General features: G+C 32.8%; 4 protein-coding genes across 4 annotated transcripts; 3 read left to right on the plus strand and 1 right to left on the minus strand.

The window, feature by feature from the left end:
• Positions 1-2153: 2153 nt before the first annotated feature.
• LOC101205535 (BTB/POZ domain-containing protein At1g21780) lies at positions 2154-4862 on the plus strand. Its single transcript, XM_011659131.2, has 4 exons — positions 2154-2386; positions 2486-2631; positions 3546-3661; positions 3914-4862. Exons 1-4 carry the CDS (start codon positions 2274-2276, stop codon positions 4526-4528), a joined length of 990 nt encoding a protein of 329 aa, XP_011657433.1. The 5' UTR covers positions 2154-2273; the 3' UTR covers positions 4529-4862.
• Positions 4863-9415: 4553 nt separating this feature from the next.
• Positions 9416-11481, plus strand: LOC101207369 (E3 ubiquitin-protein ligase RING1). The gene is made up of 2 exons (XM_004150398.3): positions 9416-10274; positions 10810-11481. Exon 1 carries the CDS (start codon positions 9527-9529, stop codon positions 10205-10207), a length of 681 nt encoding a protein of 226 aa, XP_004150446.1. The 5' UTR covers positions 9416-9526; the 3' UTR covers positions 10208-10274; positions 10810-11481.
• Positions 11482-17517: 6036 nt separating this feature from the next.
• On the plus strand, positions 17518-18282 carry LOC105435859. Its single transcript, XM_011659132.2, has one exon. It carries the CDS (start codon positions 17806-17808, stop codon positions 18139-18141), a length of 336 nt encoding a protein of 111 aa, XP_011657434.1. The 5' UTR covers positions 17518-17805; the 3' UTR covers positions 18142-18282.
• LOC101205768 (chlorophyllide a oxygenase, chloroplastic) lies at positions 18253-22152 on the minus strand. The gene is made up of 9 exons (XM_004150391.3): positions 21992-22152; positions 21525-21758; positions 21210-21314; positions 20761-21036; positions 20519-20666; positions 20228-20412; positions 20019-20131; positions 19395-19689; positions 18253-18865 (listed from the first exon to the last, which is right to left on the minus strand). Exons 1-9 carry the CDS (start codon positions 22067-22069, stop codon positions 18695-18697), a joined length of 1605 nt encoding a protein of 534 aa, XP_004150439.1. The 5' UTR covers positions 22070-22152; the 3' UTR covers positions 18253-18694.
• Between the last annotated feature and the right edge of the window lie 469 nt (positions 22153-22621).

Here is a 22621-nt window from a genome sequence, read left to right on the forward strand (position 1 = left end):
CCATTTGATTGAAATTAAGAGCAGATACAAAATTCAACAACACAAGACACATAAAACAACCTTGCCGAACCAAGAGGCCCAATACTCTCCCCTTCCCAACACACAGGTTTGGAAAAATAAAGCGTACATACCACCCTCTAACAGACTACTGCCCTCGAAAACCCATCCCTCACTCCTATGCCCCAACATACAATGATTTCCACTAATTAATTGCATGGTCTTTTGCTTTGTTAAATATCCTATAATAAGTAATCGCCATGGAGGTCTAGCAATACCATATCGTGACCACTATTTAGTTCTTTAAATCAGACAAAAGATGCAAATATACATGGTTGCCTAACATGTAACTCGCAAGTATCTTAAAGAATAGAGAAGATCAATCTTAAGCATGGCAACAAATACATCCACATTGGAAGAAAACCTTTTTTATAGGGACAAAAAAACAAAGAGAATCAGAGGAGCAACCATGACGACAAGAAAACAAAGTTTACTACTTGTATCATTATTTGAAGCTTTATACCGTGGATTGATACTACAATCAAAAGAACATACTCAGAATACAAGAATTTCAACCTCTGAACTAAATTCAAACAATCTCACATCGAAACCACAAAAGCAAATATTTATATATATATATATATATATATATATATATATATATATATAAAGTCAATTAAAATGAAAACCCAAAACTCGATAAACTATTTAATTCCAACAACTAAAGAATCTCCATACAAATATACCAATATGGATGAAGAATGAAGCTAACACTCAAATATTAAACTACACTCTCTATCTCTCTCCATTTCTAATCATTTTTCAGCCCTTTCTCATCAAAAATAAGAAGAGTTACCTCTTGAAATTTCTGAAACAAAAATGTCATCGAAGGAATTGAAGTGTGTAGCTGAGGATTCAAGTTACGGAAAATAAAGAACCGATATCAAGACATCTTCAAATTCACAAAAGAAAAAAATAAATTCAGAAATTATAAACAACCAAAAACCCTAGGTTTGGTCCTAATTCAACCCTTATTTCAAATTTGAATCAAATTTTTGTACTAAATTCATAATTTGATTAATTTGATACGTTGAATTGAGAAAAAAAATGCTTGTATTTTAACTTCAAATTTATCTTTTTTTCAAGATTCATTCACGGCATAAATCTCGAAATGGAGGCATTTGTTGAGTAGAAAATTTTGAAACAAATCGCAAATTGCCACATCATTTATTAAATTAATTATTAAGAGTGCAAATTATTAAAATTGGGACTAATTAAAAAATTGACATGTGTCCCAAATTAAAATTGAAAACATAAATTAGCTCATTCTGTTTTCATCCTAACCGTTAGATCAAGTTAATTATTTTGGTTTAATTAAATGTTATTTAATTGAACTAAGTTCAATTGAACCAAAAAATAAGCTTAATTTAACTCAAACACTAAATATGACCCAAATCAGGTGGTTGAGCATATGAGTTTGGTTCAGAGTCTGGTTCATAGACCAATTAGGCTTAAACCCATAAAGTCCACCAAAGAATAAATAGAGGAGTTCTCCTTGTTTGTAAGGGTTGAAATTTTTTTACTCTCGAAGGTTTAGAGAATTCTTCCTAAGAGCTAGAAGATTACCTAACTCTGAAAGCTTAAGCCGATCGTCCTTAAAGACTAAAATTCTTTTGAAGATACAAGCTTTTTTCAAGACTTCAACTTCAAGAACATCATGTGCCCCGCTTCCTTTAAATCAAGCGTGACCGTTCAACTAAGAGAGAATCAAATGATCAAATTATAGAGATTGAACCACATCGCATCAAATCAACACAAATACAACATCAACACAAGTTCAACTCCATAAATTAATTTTTTTTGAAAATCGAATGGGAAGAGTAACCTTTGTACTATGAATTTTGAAAATATATTTATATATTATATGGAAATCATTGTTATTATTTAATGGATATTGATAAAAATTAATTTTAAAAGTTTAGATTTAAAATTGATTGAAAATAGAAACAATTAGGTTAGATAATTAAAAGTGAAGAGACTAAAATTAAATAAGGGTAGCAAAGTTAAAATGATATTTCAACCTAATTATAATTTAAAAGAAAAGGAATTAAGAAGTTTTCTTTCAAAAAAAGGTTAGTCTTAAAAAGGCAGATCAGTCAACTACGACTCCAAAATGAAGGCTTAGCGTTGAAGTAGTCTGAGCTTCTTCCCTTTATAACTCCAAATTCCGTTTTCTCCTTCACCTCTATCGTAAACTTCAAACCATTTCCAGACCTATGGTTGATTCCAGGGTAGATACAATTTCAAGATTAGCTCAATGGAGGATCGATTCCCTCGGCCCTTGCAACTTCAAGAAATCCGATCCTTTCAAGCTCGGAATCTGGAATTGGTACTCTTCTATTCTTCACCTTCTCTCAACACTTTCTTTTTCATTTTCTTTTCAATCAATCCTTTCTACTTCATCTTACTCTTTCTACTCATTTTTTAGGCATTTGTCTGTCGAGAAGAGTCGATATCTTCACATTCGTTTGTTCCCTGAGCCCTCCAAGATCGCCAAGGAGCAGCCTCCGATTGCTCGCTTTTTTATTCGAGTCTCTAGCGTTGGACCCAACCGTAGACCTTCTGTTTCTCCCAGTATGTGTTCTTCTCATTATCTGCTTATCTGATTCTTATGTTGCCCTTTTCCTTTTGAGCTTTGCATGCTGTGATTGAGAGCTTTGAACACGTATTTATGGAGGAAAGAGGATGGAGATTGAAGAACTATGCGAGTTAGTTGAGGAATTTGGAACATTCTCTGTTTTTCTTCATAGTTTTGCTTTCTCCTTGTATTGGACTCTTATTGAAATGTTTGTGAATAAGGTGAGTTTTAGAAGTGAAGAATTTTTATATCCAAGACTATCTGTTATATGTAGCAATGCATATAGTTTCATTATTTACATATTGCTACTTGATAAAATTATTTTGTGATCTTAAATGATCATTGGATTTCACTTGTATAACTGTTTCCATTAGTTTTGCTTAAATTGTTCTATTCTTAGATAATACAACTAGATTAACATGTATACTTCATCAAACGAAAACTGGATTATTTAGTACCGGATTTTATTTGTTATAATTCATTGATTTATTGGATAGCAATTAAGGGCCCATCTGGATTGAAAAAATTGTTTTTCAGAAAACTCTTTTTTATTTAAAGATTAAAACTATTTAAAACATACTTCAAAAAGTTATCTTGGGTGGTTGCCAAACACCCTTCCAACTATTACTAGTTCGTTGAAGAATCTCCGTGTAGTCTTTTAGTTTTCAGTTGTGAACATGAAACATATCTTAGGGAAAATATGTCAAGGTATCACATCTATTTGACGAATTTTAAGGCTTTTGTGTCATAGAAATCTGTTGTTTAGTTTTGACCATTTGGAGCCTTCGACCCAATTATTGTTTCCAGATTTTGTTCTTTTTTGGTCAAATGATATGATTTTTGGTTTGATGATACTTGAATTACTGAAATTTATATGTACAGTTCATGAACTGCAGTTCTTGTCTTGCAGTTCATGAAAAACTTCTTCGGACAAGCGAAGACTTTGTTTGGGCTGTTGATTCCACCTTCCATGGTCGCTTCATTGTTGATGTTGAATTTCTTGACTTGAGGATCTGCCCTATGAATGTGAGTTCCAATACTTAATTGTGTATGATGCAGTAAAATGTCATCTTGAGTGATGGAATCAACATAATTTCAATCAAAAGTATGATGCCTATTTCGGTTGATAGATTTCTGGAAATTCTTGGGAACATCGAGCATAATTTGTCTGAATTTTTTTTTGTTCTTCATCCATGTAGATTTGACTGACTTAATGTTCTCGGATTTCTTTTGCTTACATTTTCTAGCCATAGTTTATCTAACAGTTGAATCTGAAAGGGTTTGGAGGGTGGAGAAGCGGCTTCTATATGGCCAATGGAAGGATTAATGAAATCTGTATCATCTCAAAGCACACTTCAATGCCTTGCTCGCATGCTAGACGAAGCTATCCATGCCGATGTCACCATTAAGACAATCGATGGCACATTACAAGCTCATAAAGCCATTTTATCGGTCAGCTCTCCTGTTTTCAAGAGCATGTTCCATCACGATCTCAAAGAAAAAGAGTCTTCCATCATTTTCATTGAAGACATGACTTTAGAAGCCTGCATGACTTTGTTACGATACTTGTATGGAACAATAACTGAAGAACTCTTCTGGAAACATCGACTGTCGCTGCTTGGAGCAGCGAACAAGTATGGTATCGTAGACCTAAAAGATGCTTGCGAGGAGAGCCTTTTAGAAGACATAAACTCGACTAATGTCCTTGGGAGACTGCAAGAAGCATGGCTTTATCAGCTGCATAAACTGAAAAAAGGATGTTTGGCTTACTTATTTGATTTCGGCAAGGTTTACGATATTAGAGATGAAATAAATGACTTCTTCAGGCAAGCAGATCGGGAACTGATGATGGAGATGTTCCAAGAAGTGCTTACAGTATGGAAACCAGTTTAATGACATTGAGTTTTCATCCTCATCATGTGTGAAGCTTTGCAACTTACCTATGATGAATATGTACATATATGTGTAAAGGATATTCAGGGACAATGGAAAGTTTAATATAACAATGAGTTTTCATCCAACATTATGAGTGAAGCTTATGAGTTTTCATCCAATATATATGTGTAAATGATTACTATGTGTATTGTATTGTCTATATATCTGTAAAGGGTATTTTGGGTCACAGTTATGTTTTATGTTCCAACAACGATGAGGTTGAAGTTTTGTGTAATTTGTTTCAAGTCACATGAGTCTTTATATGTCTAATAAAATATAGAAATTTTGAAAACTTTGAGAGTTCATTGATCTACATATTTAGGCTTTAGAATAAAAATTGCAAGTTCTTTTTTTAAAGTTTGAAGAACTAATCACCCTTAAATCTATTTTTAAGAATTGTAATTGAGGTATAATACTTACCCTAAAGTAGGGAAATATTGAATTCCATTTTGTGTAATTATGTTCTCAACTCCCCATTCGGTCTTGTCCCCAAAATGATAAGCTTGTTGAGTCGACGATCTAGCCACTCTCACCTGTATAAATCAAAGGACAATCCCTTGCGAACATGAGATGATACACTCAAAATTAAGACTAAGTTACCTAGGTCATCTTAGTGAAATAGAAATCTAACTAGTTAACGGAGTTACATCTGGTGGTTATTATTTTGGTCTTATGCAAACTCATTGCATAGGATACCCTCACTCGCATATCAACTACACGAATGTGTTGGATCATTACGTTTGTATCAAATACAAAGTGATTTGTATCTCTACATACTGTTCAAGACTCATTAAACAACTTAGGATGTTAATTTATTGGATTTGAGTTATTAAGACAAAACTAATAATTTAAGCAATAACAATTATTCCAATAATAACAATTATTCCAATAATAACAATTATTACAATAATAACACTTTATTAATAACGGTCAATAGATTATATTTACAATCTACCAGTTTTAGGACATAAATCACAACAGAAACTTCAGTCCCAGATCGTCCAAGAGGGTTTTCAACCACTCTCTGGAGATGAGATATGCGATACTATTTTGGGTAGACGATCGAGCTACTCAAAAGGTCATGGTTGGAGCCCCAAGCCCAAGTCTACGAAGAGTTTTGCTTTCACTTCTTCCTCCTCTTATGACCACCAGGCACACATGACAAAGGTTAGCGAACTAAAGACCAGCCTTTGACTGATGATCGAGGAGGACAAATAGCAAAACATGCACGACAAATGGAAAAGATGAAGGAGATGATCGAGGATATGAGTCAGCCGTAGAGAGGGTTGTGAACACTTGCGGTACGTACTTTTCAACATTGAATTTGTTTCATTGCATCTGTCATATTCTAAAGAGAGATTTTCAAAAATAGCAAATTTTACAAAATACTTAGAACCTATACCAAATCCTATCATTCATGGTCACTGATATGGTAGAGTGATAGAAGACTATCACTGATATAATCCAAAATTTTGCTATAGCTTGTAAATATTTTAATTTATTTTGCTATTTTTAAAAATGTTCCTATTCGAAATGTACTTTTATGTCGTTTGTAGGTTTGACATTCTTTATTTGGCGTCCGCAAATATGTAGTAGTAGATAGGTATAAGTTTTTTTTTTTTATTATTTTAAATACTTTGAACATTTTATTTTATTTTTTGTTATATATATTTTGTATATTATTTTCTAAATTGCAATTTTTTAAATTTCATAATTTGTTGCAAATTTAGTTTTTTCTCCTTACAAAGCGGAACCAAAAATAATACCTCACATAACAAAACAAAAAGTTTAAAATAATAATAATAACAAAGTAAATAACAAAATAATTAAAAAAAATTATTCTGATGCATGGCATACATCTAGATCATGATTTTCTCCGACGTATGTAGATGACGTTGGGAGAAATGTTGATATTCCTAGCTAGTTTCCAACGCACTTAGATTACGTCGGCCTTATTCCAATACCGACATCGTTTATGCATCACATTCGGTGCGCCGAGGATACACCATGGCGACATTGTCCATTTTACACGTCGGACGGAGTTTTCCAGACACCGTTTTACTGACAGTCTTGTCGACAAAGGGTTTAATGTCAACAATACTTTGGCCGACACACTTTACAATTTTGCCGACGTTTTATGACAACGGGAATACTCCGATTGCTTGTAGTGAGTGGTTTCTAAACCTTGAGACCTAAAGCGTTCATTTTTAACTTCAAAGTTCAAATGCACATTTATCTTAAATTTTGGAGGCTAAATGTGTATTTTTTTTTTCCTAAAAGGAGTATTGGTTTTTTAGTTTGGACTGAATTTTTAGTTTAAAAACAAACCATAATCGAAAGGAAGTGAATGTATATTTCTTTTAGTCTTCTAGAAAAAGAAAAGACAAATTATTAGGATGTTTATACATTTTTTTTAATTGATTAGTTAATTAAAGTCCACATATTAGTTAATAAAATTATATATCCAATGATGTTTACATAAGAAAACATATTGGAGGATGTAAATTTATAAACATAAGAAAACTTGAAGGTTTAAATAAATACAATTGATTCCATGTGGTATTATGAAAGTTCGCATCATTAGTCTTAATAACCTCCAATTTATGACCTGATCTTCTCCAGAAATAATACCACTCGTTCTAAAAAATAGAACTTTATGTAATAAGTTTTTGATATTCAGCAACTGTCGTCAAAAAATAATCACAGAAATCCAAACATTTATCTATCCATCCATGAGGTAGATCAATCGCGACGCCCTCTATATGAACAAATTATACATCAATTTAAGTTTAAAATCGGTGCAACACAAAATTTAGTAGTGTGAATTGATATTTTCTCTTTATTTATTTATGGTTTAAATGTTGTTAGTGTTGGTTGATTTTAGTTATAGTAGTTTAAAATTTTTTATTGTCTTTAAACTTAAGAAAATAGTGATTTTGATCTTTTTCATTTTTCATATTTTCCTAATTTTTAAGAGACCAAAATTATCACTCTTGAAAGATCAAGAACCAAAATGGACAAAAAAAAAAAATACAAAGAATAAAATAAATATTTTAAAAGAGTTAAAAGCATGTATACGAAAAAAGATATTTTAAAAGTAGGACCATCAAATTAAACCCGAAAAAGTAAAGAAATTAAAGTAATATTTAAAGTTTTTATTTATTTATGAGTACAACCCATTTTGGTTTTAAGAATGAATTTTAGATAATTTTTATGAAAACCTCAAGTGAAATGTAATATTATATGAAAGAACTGCTAATAAAGGGCATCCTCTAAGAGCTATTAACTACATTTTAAAATATATTTTATCAAAATCCTTTTAGATTATGCACAAAACATTATTTATAAAAATGGTTTTTTAAAAAGAATATAAAAATGGTAAAGAATAATTTTTAGTTGACTAAAATCACTTTGTATCACCCCGTGGACAAAACGACTATTTTCTTAATAAGATTCCACCATGTAAAATAAACTACACACAAATTTACAACTTTATCCATTATTTTTTTAAAAAAAATTACAATATTACATTTAATCTTTCATAAATGTTTTTAAATCATTCTTATTGTTTGAGACGTGAGAATAGTTCAAATAATCCGACAACCATACTATCCAATCCATAGTATAATGGTTAGGTTGAGTCTTGGATTGGGTTGAAAAATTCATTCGATCCAACTCAACTTAAATTAATATATTACATATATTATTATTAATTAAAAAAATTGATTAATATCAATAATGACAAAAACCCAACCCAACTCGATGGATCGAATTGAGTAGCCTATGGGTTGGAAATGTGTTCCCATGGTTTAAAATGTAATGAATAGGTGTTAAAGTATATTTTAAGACCTTATCATGTATGACAATGTAAGTATTTTTAGGTCACTGTCAAGCCCTTTTAAGAATATTCCAACTTTTAAAAATATTTTTTTATAATTTAACCGTTACTTTTACAGGAAAATTTTAATTGATAAATGATAAGCACGAGTGTTAAAATTACACCTTTTTCCTTTTTCTTTTTTCTTTTTTTTTTTCTTCACAAATGACAAAAACTACTCATGAAACTTTTAATTAAACCTTCAAATTTAGATCCAGGATAAAATTAGAAAATCAAACTTATACAAATATATGCATGGTGACAAATGTTAAAATTTGAGGGTTCATTTTTTACTATTTGTAGTAATCTTGCTTTTGATATTTTATTTTCAATGATAAGTTTATTTCTTCTTTTTTTTTTTTTTTCTTGTCATGGTTTGTATTAATTTAGGAGTAAAAGTTGCATTTTTAGCTAAATTTTAAAAATAAAAAAAGAAATTTATAAACTCACATTTTTTTAATTTTCAAATTTTGATTTGGTATTTGAAAACATGAGTTAAATATAGACATCAAATAAGAGATTTAAAAGTAGAAGAGTGTTTATAGACTTAATTGTTTATAAAAAGAAGGAAATGAGAATGTGATTTGTAAGAGAATGTGAGAAAATAGAGTTGATTTTTAGAATAAAAAAAGAAAAAAAATGTTTTGAAAGAAAGGTTTGAATGCCAAATTCCTACAAACCACCTTAAACTTGAAAATCCAATTTGAATGCATAAATTAAAAGTTGTGAGGATGTAAGTCAGATATGATGACAATGGTAGTTTTTGCAATTGCATTGATTGTTTTTTTTTATCAAGAAACTAAAAAAGAAGAAATAAATAAGAGTTTTGTGGCCCATCCAATCGCTGCTTTGTTTGTTTCTTCAATCCCAATAGCCTTCATTCCCATATTTCTAAATTCTAAATTAATAAATATATATATCTATTATTTTTTGTATCCAAAAACTAAATAACAGAAAATTAACTCCCACTCTTTCTTCTTTCCTTCATATAATTTTACCCTCTTTTCTTGTTATTGTTCTTCTTCTTCTTCGTTTCGCTCTGTGATTTTTTTCAATTCTTGACCTTACTTTGATCTCCCATGGCTATGGATACTCTATACGATTACCACATATGGCAACCTGAAGAAGGTGAAGATGATCTTAATGTTACCATCTCCAATTCTCACTTGCTTCCTTGTAACTGTTTCCTTTTCCACCTTCACTTCCGCCACATTCTTCAGTCAAATCACTCTCAACAATTTCACTATCTCCTAAATTCTTCTCTATCTTCTTTCTTGATACCTTGCGATGTCTTTTTCGCTACTGCCTCCAGTATCCTCATCGCTGTTTTCTCTGGCACCGGTGTCGCACAAGACTTCTTGGACACGGCTGTGCCTGACGTTCTCTCTGTCGCCGCTGATATCGCATGCAATCCTCTTAATGCTGGCCGTACCATACTTCCGTTGGCGGTGTCCGTTTTAGTTGTTTCGCCCTACAATGAACGCCAGGAAATTGGGCGAGTCTTACGGGAATCATCCCCGCAAGCGTTTAAGACGTTGCCAGCTAGTGAGATGGCAATCGAAGGTTTGAAGAAAGTGGAGATTGATGTTGGTGGAGAGTTGTTGATTGGAGAATGTAGGATATGTTTGGATGAACTCATGAATGGAATGGAAGTTACGCGATTGCCGTGCGCTCATCTTTATCATAGAGACTGTATTGTTAAATGGCTGGAGACGAGTCATTTGTGCCCCTTGTGCCGGTACGCAATGCCGCTGAGCTGAATGGATAGAATTTGCAGGGATCAACGGTTGTACATGATGAAATTGAATTTACAACGGGGAATGCATGGTAAAATTTTGATGAGAATTGAATTTTGATTCTTGCATTTTTCTTAATTAAGCAGAATTCTTGAGCCCTAGCTTATAACCATTCTGTTTTCTATCAAAATTGCATAAGTGGATTGGGGCTATACATGATGAACATATATCTCTCATCTTCAATTAGTAGAAATTAAATTTAAGTTTGAAGTTCATTGGCGATATGGCTACTACGCATGATGATACGTTTCACTTGTTCTTCTCCCATCTGATATTTTAGAATTTAGTGGATTAGGGCTATACATGAATCCTACACAGATTGCATCTTCAATTAGCAAAAATTAAGTTTAAGTTTGAAGTTCATTAACGATACCTACTAAACATGATACATTGCACTTGCTCCACTCTTATCTGATCGTTTGTCTATGGATTATTAGTCAGAATTTTTTGCTAATCAAGATCTCTCCCGGTTCCATTTCTGGTCTGTAGTTCAAATTGTAACGAAAAAATATGTTTAGATAAAAATTTTGAAATTCTTATTGAACTTATTATTCAATTGATTGCAGGAAGCTAAATATACATTGTATAGTTATCATTTGTTGAGTATTGGGAAGATGTAAATTGACTGACCGAAGATAAAGAACCAACAACAAAGCCTAGTTTTTGTTAGTTTTCAACTTAGCTGATGTAGAGAAGCAAGAAAATAAAGTGGACTGGTCCTTGAAACTCCATTGACCTTGAAACATATAGATCAATCTAACAGATAATAGAATATGAGACAGAAGTTCAGTTTGAAGGTTGACAATGATTTTAGGATGCTGATGAAACCTTCGCGGTCACTACTTTTTGAAGAACAGCTCAATCAGAGAAGATTTTTATGGGGCAAAGCCAACCAGGGTATGGCCATGATCTCTAGAGGGGCAAATTGTTGATGTTTTTACTATTGGACAAGCTTTGTTCAAGAGAAATTTGCAGATAGAAATTCAGACAGCAAAAAGGATCGCTTGAAGAGAGACAGAGAGAGCAGGAAGCAGGGAGTATGCCTTTGCCCACATCCAGAAGAAATGCTTATGCCAATACATTGCTGACTAAGGTGAGTGCATAACATTTGTGTCTCAATTAAGAAGCAAAATATATTATGAACAAGGGCTAATTGATCATGAGACTTTATTTCCAATACTATGATGTACAGCCAAGGTAGTTTATCAAATATTTGAAATAGATTTTCTTAAAGGAAACTGTGTACTTTTCTTCTCTGAACTACAGAAATAGCTAGAATAAAAATAAAAACTACCATAAGACAAACTTGGGAGAAAAGTTAATTGGTATTATTATAGTAAAACTTTCAAACAGTACGTTTAGACATATAAATAAAATTAGAATTTAAGCAAATGTAAAAGAAATTAAAACATGATATGCTTTAGGGAAAGAAATAAAAAATCAAAAGATATAGTTGTTCCTTTCAAAAGGAACATTAGAAATCATCCTTTCTTCTTTGAATTGTGATCTTCTTCCATCATCCTATGCAACATTCTATTCTTTTGCAGGTCCTCATTCCCTTCTTGATTCCCCTATTGAAACCCTTCCCATTCCCACAGCTTCCATCTGTTCAGCCTATATTATCGCTGATCTTCCACCTATTCACTTTCACTTTCACTTTCTTGTGACCCTATCCAACTGTTCGGGGATGATTCAAACCACCTCAACTTCCAAATAATCACCGTCGTCATTATAGTAGCCTTCCCAGCCCTCCTCTGTTTTCTATTCTCAACTCTCTATACTTCTCATCCCCTCCCTTTCTCACCCCTCCAGGCCAGTCTTCATAGCTCAAGTCTTCCACTCCAGTACCAAAACGAGAATTGCAATCTTGTTCCTCTGCTGTATCAGAAGAAGAACTGCAGTCTTCAAGGACGTGCCCCAGCTTTCCACATTCATAGCAGAAATCCATGAGCTTTTGACAAGAGATAGGTATAAAAACTTCTTCTCCCATAGATCCAACTTTCAACTTCACTTTACCACTCTTCTCAAAGGCTTTTTCACATCAATACTCACTCTAACTCTCGTAATTCTTCCCCAACACATTCCTTTCTCATCTGTCTCGAACCTCCTGACCATATTGCTAAACACAATGGCCATTCTCCTTGAGTGGTGAAAAAGAACCCAAAAAGAAGCATATTGGAAGTGTAGGTTTATAAACTTGGAAGTTCCTGTTGGTGGTGTTCGAGAAGCAAGGATCCAAGGACCAATTTAAAATGAAGATCTTTGTCTTTTCCAAATCATTGGCATCATAGATTTAAAAACCCAAGGACCCAAGGACCGTTTTCTTATCATTGGGAGCTTTGAATATACATAAGTAGATATTGCAATGATTGTTACTTCTTGGAGATTCCAAATCATTGGCATATCATAGATTTAAAAAAACATCCTCATTCACCATCTTTGATGTTAAAATTTTGCAAACTAGTGCCGTCTGTAGTTGTTTTCTATTTCCTCCGGAGTTTGCAAAATTATCAAAAAAAAAAAGAAAAAAAAAAAATCCATCTCACTCACATTCCCAAAATTACAAAAATAATAAATTTAAAAATAGATTACCGTTAGATTTGCTAAATTTGCAATATGCAAAATAGAAGTGTTATGAGTTGTCTAATTTTTTTTTAGCATCTAATGCAATTTCTCTATTAGTCATCTAAGATGCCTATTTCTTATTCAGATCTTTTTAGTTTTAGATTTTCGAATTGAAATCTTATTTTATCATAAATTATCCATTTTCAAATCTGACCCCTTGTTCTGTTTTTAAAATTTTAAAGTTGCTATAATTTTGCTACGGATTCAATATAACGTTGGGAAAGGTTAGAAAGAGTAAAAAAGATTTATACAGATTTGGAAAATCAATAAAGAAAGAATCATCGAGGGAGACCTAATTTGTTTGGTTTTCAAACGGGCCAAATCTCATAAAATTTAAAGATTAAAAAAATTAATATAGTGTCTATGTAACAGGAAATTAGAAATAAAATTGGATGGGATATTAGAGGGTTTGATTTTGAAGATTAACAAAAATTGAAAAATTTCAGATGCCAAAATACACATGCAAAAATCTTGATAAAAATACAATACCATATTCCCTAAATTATAAAACTTTTTAAAAATATATTCTTATACTATAAATTTTATTTTAAATGTGAAGTTGAAAATATTTACAAATATTGCAAATTATGGTTAATATTCTATAACCGAAAATAAATGAATCATAAATATATTTTTGAAATCTTTAAAAGTTTAGGATACTTGGAAGAAAGACTCGATTTTGTTAAGACTATGGATTATCTTTTAAATTGTTTAAATTAGAAAAGAAAAATCAATTTTAAAAAATTTAGGGTGTTTGACAACTTTTGGAAATGTATTTTAAAAGATGAGATTGAAAAACAATCTATTTTCAACCAAACACTTAATACCAGAAAAATATCTAAACAAACATTAAGTATTTGAATTTTAACCTCAGATAAAAAAAAAATGTTTAAAACATATATTTCTTTTTTAAAAGATATTTTTTTCATAGATAATCCAAAACACTCTAAATGGAAATCGAATGATCTTTACCGAGTTTTCAAAACTTAGGAAGGATTTGGATGATGAAAGATTTTTCATGTTTTCTAGAGGGAAAACAAATAGGACATCCAAAATTCATATTTGTTACAAAGTTTCCAATAGTTTTGAAGGGTTTTGTTGATGGAGGCTTTTCTAGATGAAAAATAATGTTATGCATCAAAAACTCATGTTTAGTTGCATACTGTTCAAATACTTTTTCCTCCTTTTTTTTTCTGCAAAAGAATAACAGTTACTTTTACAAAGTTTAGAGACTAAAACGTTCTTTTAACTTAATTCTTATATATATATATATATATATGCATTATCTAAAACAAGGGCTGTGCAAAACTTTTGTTTTTTGGGTAGTTTGCAAATTTAACAATTAGATTCAAAATAATTAAATATATAGTCACATTTTAAAAAATTTGTAAATACAACAAAATTTGTCAAATTCTATCAATGATATAAGTCTATCAACGACAAACATTGGTCTATCACTAATAGATCATACGAAGTGTATTGACGATACAAGTCTACCAGTGATAGTTTTGCTATTTGCAATTTTTTAAAAATTTTGCTATATCCTTAATTATTATTGTTGAAATGGTTATCCATTCCAATTTTCCTTGTTTTTTCATATGCACCTTTTCATAGAAAAAACCTTAGTTCCACCTATTATTCAGCGAAATTGAACATTTAAAAAAAAATCAAACCAATAGATTATGATATATTTAGGTGGGTAACCATTTTTTTTTTAAAAAAATAACATAGGAAACAAATTTCTTTTTTTAAAAAAATAATAGATTTTGATATCTATTCACTAGAAGGGAGCAATTTTCTAAAAAAATAGACTTTAAAATATTGACCTAGGAACAATTTTGTTAAAAAAAAATATAAAAGTTTTATGTATTTCTTAGGAACAATATACAAAAATTAATAGATTTTTTTACATATTCCTAAATAATCTATATCTATGTTATACGTATACCTACACTATCTCAAAAGGGCTTTGGAGGTTTTTTCAATATTTTTCATTACATATTAAAAAATAACAATAACAATAAAAGTAGTTTTTTTAAAAAATATAATAATTCGGTGAAATATTTACACGTGTCGAATAAAAAAAGTTTAGACTAATCACAAATTGTCACATCATTTACTAAATTAAGGATGAAAAGTACAAATAATTAAATTTGAGATTAATTAAAATAATTTATATGTGTCCTAAATTAAAATTGAAAACATAAATTGGTCAATTCTAATGATGTCAATGTTTTCATCATAACCGTTGGATCAAATTAATTATTTTGGTTCAATTAAATATTATTTATTTAGGTCTATGTGGAGTTATATTAAGAAAATTCAAGAAAAATACCTTACCTCAAGGAATTGGAGCAACATCCAAATGGAGAAAAGGGAAAAATATGATGGGGGAGAAGAGAAAGCAGAGAGAATTTAAAAATAACAATAAACAATAATAATAATTAAAGGGACAAGAGTGGAAAAAGAAAAGAAAAAAAGAGGGAGATTGAAATTTAATTTAGTTTTGGTGAATTCCAAAAATGAAAAATTCTAAGTAAGAAAACTCTATGGAGGGAAATCAGGGGATGGGTTTGTGAGAGGAGGGAGTCGTTCGACAAAAAGTGGGATGAGTCGACGACGACGTTCGGATGGTAGCACCCTTGAGAGAGGGATCTATGGGAAGAGGGATATCCGGGGAGTGGTCTGTGAGAGGAGGGAAATCGAGGGAGTGGCATGTGAGAGGAGGGAAATTGTGGGAAGTCTGAAAAAAATGAAAAATGGAATTTGAGGCACGAACGCGCAAAACCTAAAAACAATGAGCAATGAGTTTCTTTTTCACACTTTTATTCTCGTTGTCTGCCTCTTTTTTTCCAATATTTTTTATAGCTTAATATTAAACAAGCTATGCTTGGATGCTATTAAAAGCCACATTTGTTGTAATGGATTTTGTAGATTTTTTTATATTTAGTACACGATCGTTTAAATTTGGATACACGAAATCATGCACTCAAATCTAAACGATCGTGTACCAATATCCTAACGATTTTTTTTTTAATATTGTGTATCAAATAACACTTTAAAAAAATAATACAAGATTTATGATTGATTGAAAACAAAGATCATGACTTCAAAAAAAATTGCAGAGGAAAAAAGATGGATAGGAAAAGAAAAATTGGAGAAAAAGAGAAAAAAAGATGGAAATGAATGGCAAACCTGAAATATTTGAAAAAAATGGTCGGCTTCAATGAGCTTTGATTTTGTTACACGGACCGTAAAAATTTGGATGTTTTGTTATATTTATGAAAATTAACCATAAATGTATGTTCTATTTAAAATCTAAAATAAGGGTTTGTACTAAAAAAATCTAAAAGAGTTCAAATTTAATTTAATGTGGTTCAGACAAAAATCTATACCATTTAAAAAGGAGGGATGGGGGAGAATTTGATCGATCGTTCACGTAATTTCACATTGTAATTATTTAATTAAATTAAAAAACACCATATCCAAGTAAAAGAAAATATTCTCGAAAAAAACAAAATGAGATGCACTTCCTTGGTATGAGGGTTTTCCTCTCCGTACGAGCGTTTTGTTTGGACGACCAGGGTTTGATGGCTAGCGATTAAGATTTTTATCTAAATTTGATTTTTTGTTAGGTTTTATCACTTTATTTGTGGTGTGGTTTTGGATCTTGTGTGTTTTTGTTTGTTTGAAATATAGATTTCTTTTAAGGTTGTGCGCAATCTTTCATTCATGGATGAAACCAGAACTTTGGCTCGGGTTGGCTTGGATCCATGCATGCGGCTCATCCACCTACAAGTGAACAGAGAAGACCTGCTACGACAACAGCTAGTGGAGACAGCTGAATGGAGATGAGGCATGGTCGGCTTCATTTGAGATCGAGAGAGGAAGACGAACGATGACGTTCAAAGGCGACCGACGAACGAATGAGGAGATACTTCAGCTCGGACAATCTTAGAACGGAACGTGCAAACTAGTTCAGTCTCAACTGGGCGTGAACGACATTTGACGACAAGAAACTCTGGGAAACTAGTAGAACCCGAATGCAGCGATCTTGGCGAGCAAGATGGGCGACGACGGCTAACACTAGGATTTCTTCATGGTGCATAAGTTGGAGAAGATGAATTGCACATAGAACAAAGCGACCTATTTAAAATAATAACAACAACAATAATAATAATATATTATTATTATTATTATTATTATTTTCCTTCTCCTTCTCCCACAATAAGTCCAATTTTCTCTCCTCATTAAACACGGTTAAATCAATATTTTTATTTTTTTTTCAAAATATAACAATATATTATTCTTAATAATTATATTATCCCCAGTAATATAATTACTATAACCTTCCGTAACTTATATCTCTCATCAAATTAATTAACCACACAAATCAAACAACTTAATTAAATTCTTCATAACATCAAAACTCTCAATTCAAGTCATTAATTAAATATTCATCTCAAAATATTTAATTAATTCTAATTTTCAGGTAAACAAATAATCTTTAACAAATATCTAAAATAACATTCAAATAATTTCAATAAAATTAAAATAAAATAAAACCAAGATAAATAAATTTAAAGTTACCTTTATTTGTATGAAGAAAATCATTTTTTTTTTTTTTTTTTTTGGAGAATACATCTTTGAATTTACTTCATTACATTTTATATTTACATAACTCTTACTCTTACTTCAATTTACATGTAAATGGTAATATTTGGTTGTATTTGGTTATATTTTAAAAGATTTTCATTTAAATAATTTTTCTAATATTAATATGGAAAAAAAGAAGGAAAAAGGGCTACCGGCTGCACAAGTTGATAGAACGGAAGTCTTCAGAAATTTCCAGACTATCTCCTTCAACCGATCAAACCGCATCTTTCCTCCAAATAAACAGACCCACCATCCCCCAAAATTCCCAAACCCAAAACAAAATGTTCTTCTTCTTCGTTGGAGGTTTAGAGCAACAAGTTCGCCGACTCCTCAAATCCGGCGCCGCCCGTTGTATAAACTGCAACTCCCCGGCCGATCTCGTCGACTATGAGAAAGTCCTAAAGCTTTTCTTTGTTCCTGTGTGGCGGTGGCCGGGAAAAGAGCCATTGATGCACTGCAACAATTGTAAGCTCTTTTTCCCCCAGTCCTTATCTCCGCCGTCATTTTCCGATCAATCGACATCAGCCACTCTTTTAAGAGCCCTTCGTTGCCGCTCTTGCAACAAAGTAGTGGAGCCCGACTTCAGTTTCTGCCCTTACTGTGGATCTTCTTTGTAAATTTCATAAGTTTTGTGCCTTCTAGTAATCATAATGGTGTATGATCCTTTTATGTGCACTTGAAATCTTGGTTTGGATGAGAAACTTGTGGAATCTATGTGGAACCAAAGATTGAGAATGAAAAATCTTTATTAATACTGATCAATTTCTTCGTTGAAGATGATACACAGAACAAAGCATACTCGTGTACTTTTACAAGCGTTTTACAACCCTAAAACAATGTTCTTAGGAGGTGAGCTCTGGAGAAGTGAACCAAAAGCAAAGCAGAAAGAAATTAAAAAAGGCAAAACCGATCAAATTTATATAGCAGCTTCTAATTTACAAGGGGGATTTTGTAGGGGGCAAGACCCAACATCTTTCTGCTTTTTTTTCTACAGCTTCTGCAAAGTCCAATTGAGAAAATCCTTTTCAAAAGTGAAAGCTGAAAGGAGGGAAGGTATGCTGGTTTTTTTTGTCTCAGCCAGAATGTTTAAGGTTTGAAAAAGGAAGGGGGTGCGGTTGTGTTTATGGGTGTCCTAAGAAATGTTTTTAAGTTAATTAAGTTTAATAATGTTCAAGTTGTTTCGCTGAATGGTAATTGTTTTGCTCCTTCTTCTACTGCATTTCTCCATAACCTGTATCTTACACCTAGCTTATCGTAAGAAACTGGCATGTTCCAAATGTTTGCTCCGTTGACCATTCTTTCTTGCTGACCAATGACGAGCCTCAAGTCCTCATTCAATACCTGTACGAATGATACAAAATGAAAGCCTTCAGATTTTGCTTCCAAATGGTTTGATTTTATCATGCATATAATATTAAGACTTGAGATAATAAAATAGTTCCAAGATGGCAACATATATAGTCATGGTCATGGTTGAGATAACTAACAAAGCTTAAATTAACTAACTTTAATACTCCCCTCAAGATGGATTTAGAAAGTTAATAGCACTTATCTTGGACTATGGAGGATGAAAAGAACTAGAAGGATCATTAGGGTTTGAAGAATCGTTAGAGTTGACAGCCATGAGGGAGAATGCAAGGAACTTCAAGAAGTTTACATTTGCGTTGTACTTGCGTAGATTTATTATGTGCAAAGATGACTTATATACACAGCCATTTTTACTAGTTGAAAAGTGACTAACTAATGGAAGTTAGTTAGATTAACTAACTCTAATAAATGGCAATGAAACTTCAAATATGTTTCTACTAGATTTCTCTTCTAATTTTGTTTTGGAAAGTAGGTCTGGGCAAATTGTGGATGAGAATTATACCTGTTCTGCAAAGTGTCTCCAGAGATAGTGCATGAAGGGAATCTGCTTCAACACAGGAGCAAAATCCAGTGACATTCTATACAGTAGTCTTGTCTTCTGTCTTGTTGAAGGTAAGCACACATGAAGCTGATGAAGATGTGTCGAGCATTCTCTGGTACTTTGGCCTTCTAGTTTCCCTGGCTTGGAGATCCCTATAGTCGATAGCACCATACAAGGTGGTCGAAACTCCATGTCTATAGGGTAAGGGTCCCAGTAACCTTGGAGCCCAGATGCAGGGGTTAAAAATTTCACCAAGCTGTGAGTTGGATAGACATAGAGTACGATAAACGGTCAGTTTTTATGACTTTTTTAACTGATAACTTAAAGATACAAATATAGTTTGCAATCCACAAACAGTAAAGAAAGTGCAATGCTATCTGTAGCAACCAGCAAAAATAGGGAAGACACAGAAATCGTTCTGACAGATGTTAGACTTTTAAAATTCCCGATTATTTTTTCTTATGGTTCTAGCTAAGTTCATCAAGTGAAAATTTGAAAAGTTTACTGATCTGCACTTTTGTTCCTACTTGACCGTAAATGACTTGTTCGTAAACAATATTGCAAGGCGTTGATATTGACTGATACCTGGGTACGCTCCATCCTTTTGCAAAAGTAGAAGTATGAGTAAAAGGTGCATGAGCAAGATCCAGAAGGTTATCTAGCAGTAATCCATGCTCCACCGGAATTTCAATGACGAGCTGCAATATATGCACATACAATTTAGCTAAAGACTCGTGCACATTCATCATTTACAACTCAACTGATACAAAGAACTAGATGTTTCTGACAATTACCTCAGCGTGGATTTGAAAACCAGGAGGAGGTTTTAGAGAAGGAAGATTAGCTGCTGGAGGATCATTACCTGGCCAAACCCAGATCATTCCTTCTTTCTCGAAACATGGCAAAGATTTTATTTTCACATTTAGTAGTCGCGTCGAAGGCATTTTCTCACATTTGCCATCTGTCGAATATTCCCAACCTGAAATTTTCAAGGAAAATAACCCTTAGAGAATACTTCTTTTTAATTTCTGTTTTATCAAGATATTTGAGTTTTTTTTGTCTATATTTCCTTTACTAAAACTAACCATGGTAAGGACATTGGACTCGACCGTCATTGACAGAACCAAGGTGAAGAGGGCATGCCCTATGAGCGCATGTGTTTCGTATGCATCCAGGATTGCCATCCTTACCACGGAAAAGAACCCACGGTTCTTCAAAACAATCAAATGGGATCTGAAATAGATGATAAATTAGTAAGAGAGGGGTTACGAAGTACAGTTGAATTAAAAGTGATATCGGATGATCTGATTGGTAAGAATTACCCTACCATTATATCATTCTTCAGATCACTGGAGAAAGCAACAGGATACCAGAAGTTCTTCAAGCGGGGATGATACGGTTCGACAGGTCCTGATACGTTCAAGCTTTTCTTGGGTGAACTTCTATTTATAGAATCAAGAGGTTGTGTTGAAGTACCAGGCAAGGTCGATGGGCTATCCAATTCTGCTGTGTTTCTGTCTTGTAACAGCCTATCATGCACCAATTCTTCCATGTAAGCTAGTTTATCTAGAGCAGTGGCAACTCGTGCTTCAGATATATGAACCTGTTGTGGGTCATGAGTTGTCAGAACATGACAATGGTAAAGAAAGAACAGTCACCTCACTAGGTCAAAGAACTAACTACAAAAGGTCATTTATCCATCTTCTTCTTAATGATCCAGGGAAAAAAAACCTAACTACATCTCTGAAAATATATCACAAGAAATTTTATACATACCTGTCTATGAGCTTCTGCTAATTCGTCCTGTAATCCAGCAAGCTCCTTCTTCATAGTTCCAATAGATTTATAGTCACGGGCTAGAGGATTTAGAACTTCTACAACCTAAAGCAAGATTTAAGCTACAAATTTTCAGAAGAAGACATACTTGAAGAAGAAACAACCCTACCAATTACACAGCCTCATCAACCTAAAGATATTTGGTGGAAGATGAGCACTGAGTGAATGAGGGGAAGGAGAATGAAAGGCTTTAGAGAAGAATAATGTTAACAAAGCAAAGGAGAAAAAATGAAGTAGTATGAGATTTTGAGGAACCTTTTCATGGAGAAGCATGATTGCAAGAACATCTTGTCGAGCTCGCCAATCACAATACTGAATGTCATATCTAGCCACTTCAAGAGCTTGATTAACATCTAAGAACTTCCCTTTACATTGAGGAACCTTGGTCCTGGGATCTTCCACATCAAATAGCGTTTCCCAACCACTCTTCCTTTCTATAGCTCCTTCCTCTCCAAACACAGCAAACACTCTAAATCCTCCTTTCACACTCTGAAGTTCAACACTTAGAATATCAAACCATAATACAGAAGAATCCAGAATAGAATTTAACAGAACACACTACAACAACATCATATTGAAACGATAAAAACGGTAATAGACTCCATTACAAAGTTAGAAGCTGAATGCAACCAAAGAGCAGAAAAACGTACATTGAAGTCTGAATAGATTAATACTCATATAGAGAAATAAAAAAAGAAAAAGAAAGAAAAAAGAGGACGAACCTTCTTAAAATTGAGCCTGGGAGATTTAGAGAAAGAGATGGGCAAAGAGAGAGCAGCGGCAGTTGCTACGACGGTCATGGCGTTTGAAGAGTTTGGTGGAAGAGAGAGAGGGAGGGAGGGAGAGAAATGAGAAATTATGGTGAGAGAGATTCGATTTAGGGGATTTTTGGCGATAAGAGGCGGTTGTATTCCGCGATCTCAGCTGGCCTTCCAAGCTCTGCCACGTGGAAATAATGTTACTACACGTGGCATGCTTAACATCCACATGCTTCTTTTTTGTGAGAGTGAGTATCGTCCATGAGTGGGTCCCAGACATCCTGCCACCTCGGATTGCGAAGATATCTCTTTTATCTTTCTCTCTAATCCTTTCCTTCAGATCATTTTCCTATTCCTTTTGTTTGCGCTTCGTCTTTAAGTCTTCCATTGGTTCACGTTCACCCGTCGAGTACGCGATTTTTTGTCACTCTCAAATCAACTCTCTCCATTACTTCCGCCAATCTGTCCACCTCATTTTTAAATCAACCATAATTTAAACGTAGTCGTATTTGGTTAGATTTTGTTACATCTACCATTTTTAAAACAAAATAATGTTAATTTTATTGAAATTGCATTCATCTTTTAGTTTTTTAA

Source organism: Cucumis sativus, chromosome 6 (assembly GCF_000004075.3).
Source record: "Cucumis sativus cultivar 9930 chromosome 6, Cucumber_9930_V3, whole genome shotgun sequence".
Classification (NCBI taxonomy): Eukaryota; Viridiplantae; Streptophyta; class Magnoliopsida; order Cucurbitales; family Cucurbitaceae; genus Cucumis; species Cucumis sativus.

Bases quoted from the DNA above. Each gene is read 5' to 3' on its own strand.
- LOC101205535 (XM_011659131.2), top strand. From the start codon at position 2,274: ATGGTTGATTCCAGGGTAGATACAATTTCAAGATTAGCTCAATGGAGG. The intron at 2,632-3,545 runs GTATGTGTTCTT...CTTGTCTTGCAG, and splicing joins TAGACCTTCTGTTTCTCCCA to TTCATGAAAAACTTCTTCGG. The intron at 3,662-3,913 runs GTGAGTTCCAAT...TGAATCTGAAAG, and splicing joins TGAGGATCTGCCCTATGAAT to GGTTTGGAGGGTGGAGAAGC.
- LOC101207369 (XM_004150398.3), top strand. From the start codon at position 9,527: ATGGCTATGGATACTCTATACGATTACCACATATGGCAACCTGAAGAA.
- LOC105435859 (XM_011659132.2), top strand. From the start codon at position 17,806: ATGTTCTTCTTCTTCGTTGGAGGTTTAGAGCAACAAGTTCGCCGACTC.
- LOC101205768 (XM_004150391.3), bottom strand. From the start codon at position 22,069: ATGACCGTCGTAGCAACTGCCGCTGCTCTCTCTTTGCCCATCTCTTTC. The intron at 21,759-21,991 runs GTTCGTCCTCTT...GTTGAACTTCAG, and splicing joins CCAGGCTCAATTTTAAGAAG to AGTGTGAAAGGAGGATTTAG. The intron at 20,132-20,227 runs GTAATTGTCAGA...CATATATTGCAG, and splicing joins GTTTTCAAATCCACGCTGAG to CTCGTCATTGAAATTCCGGT.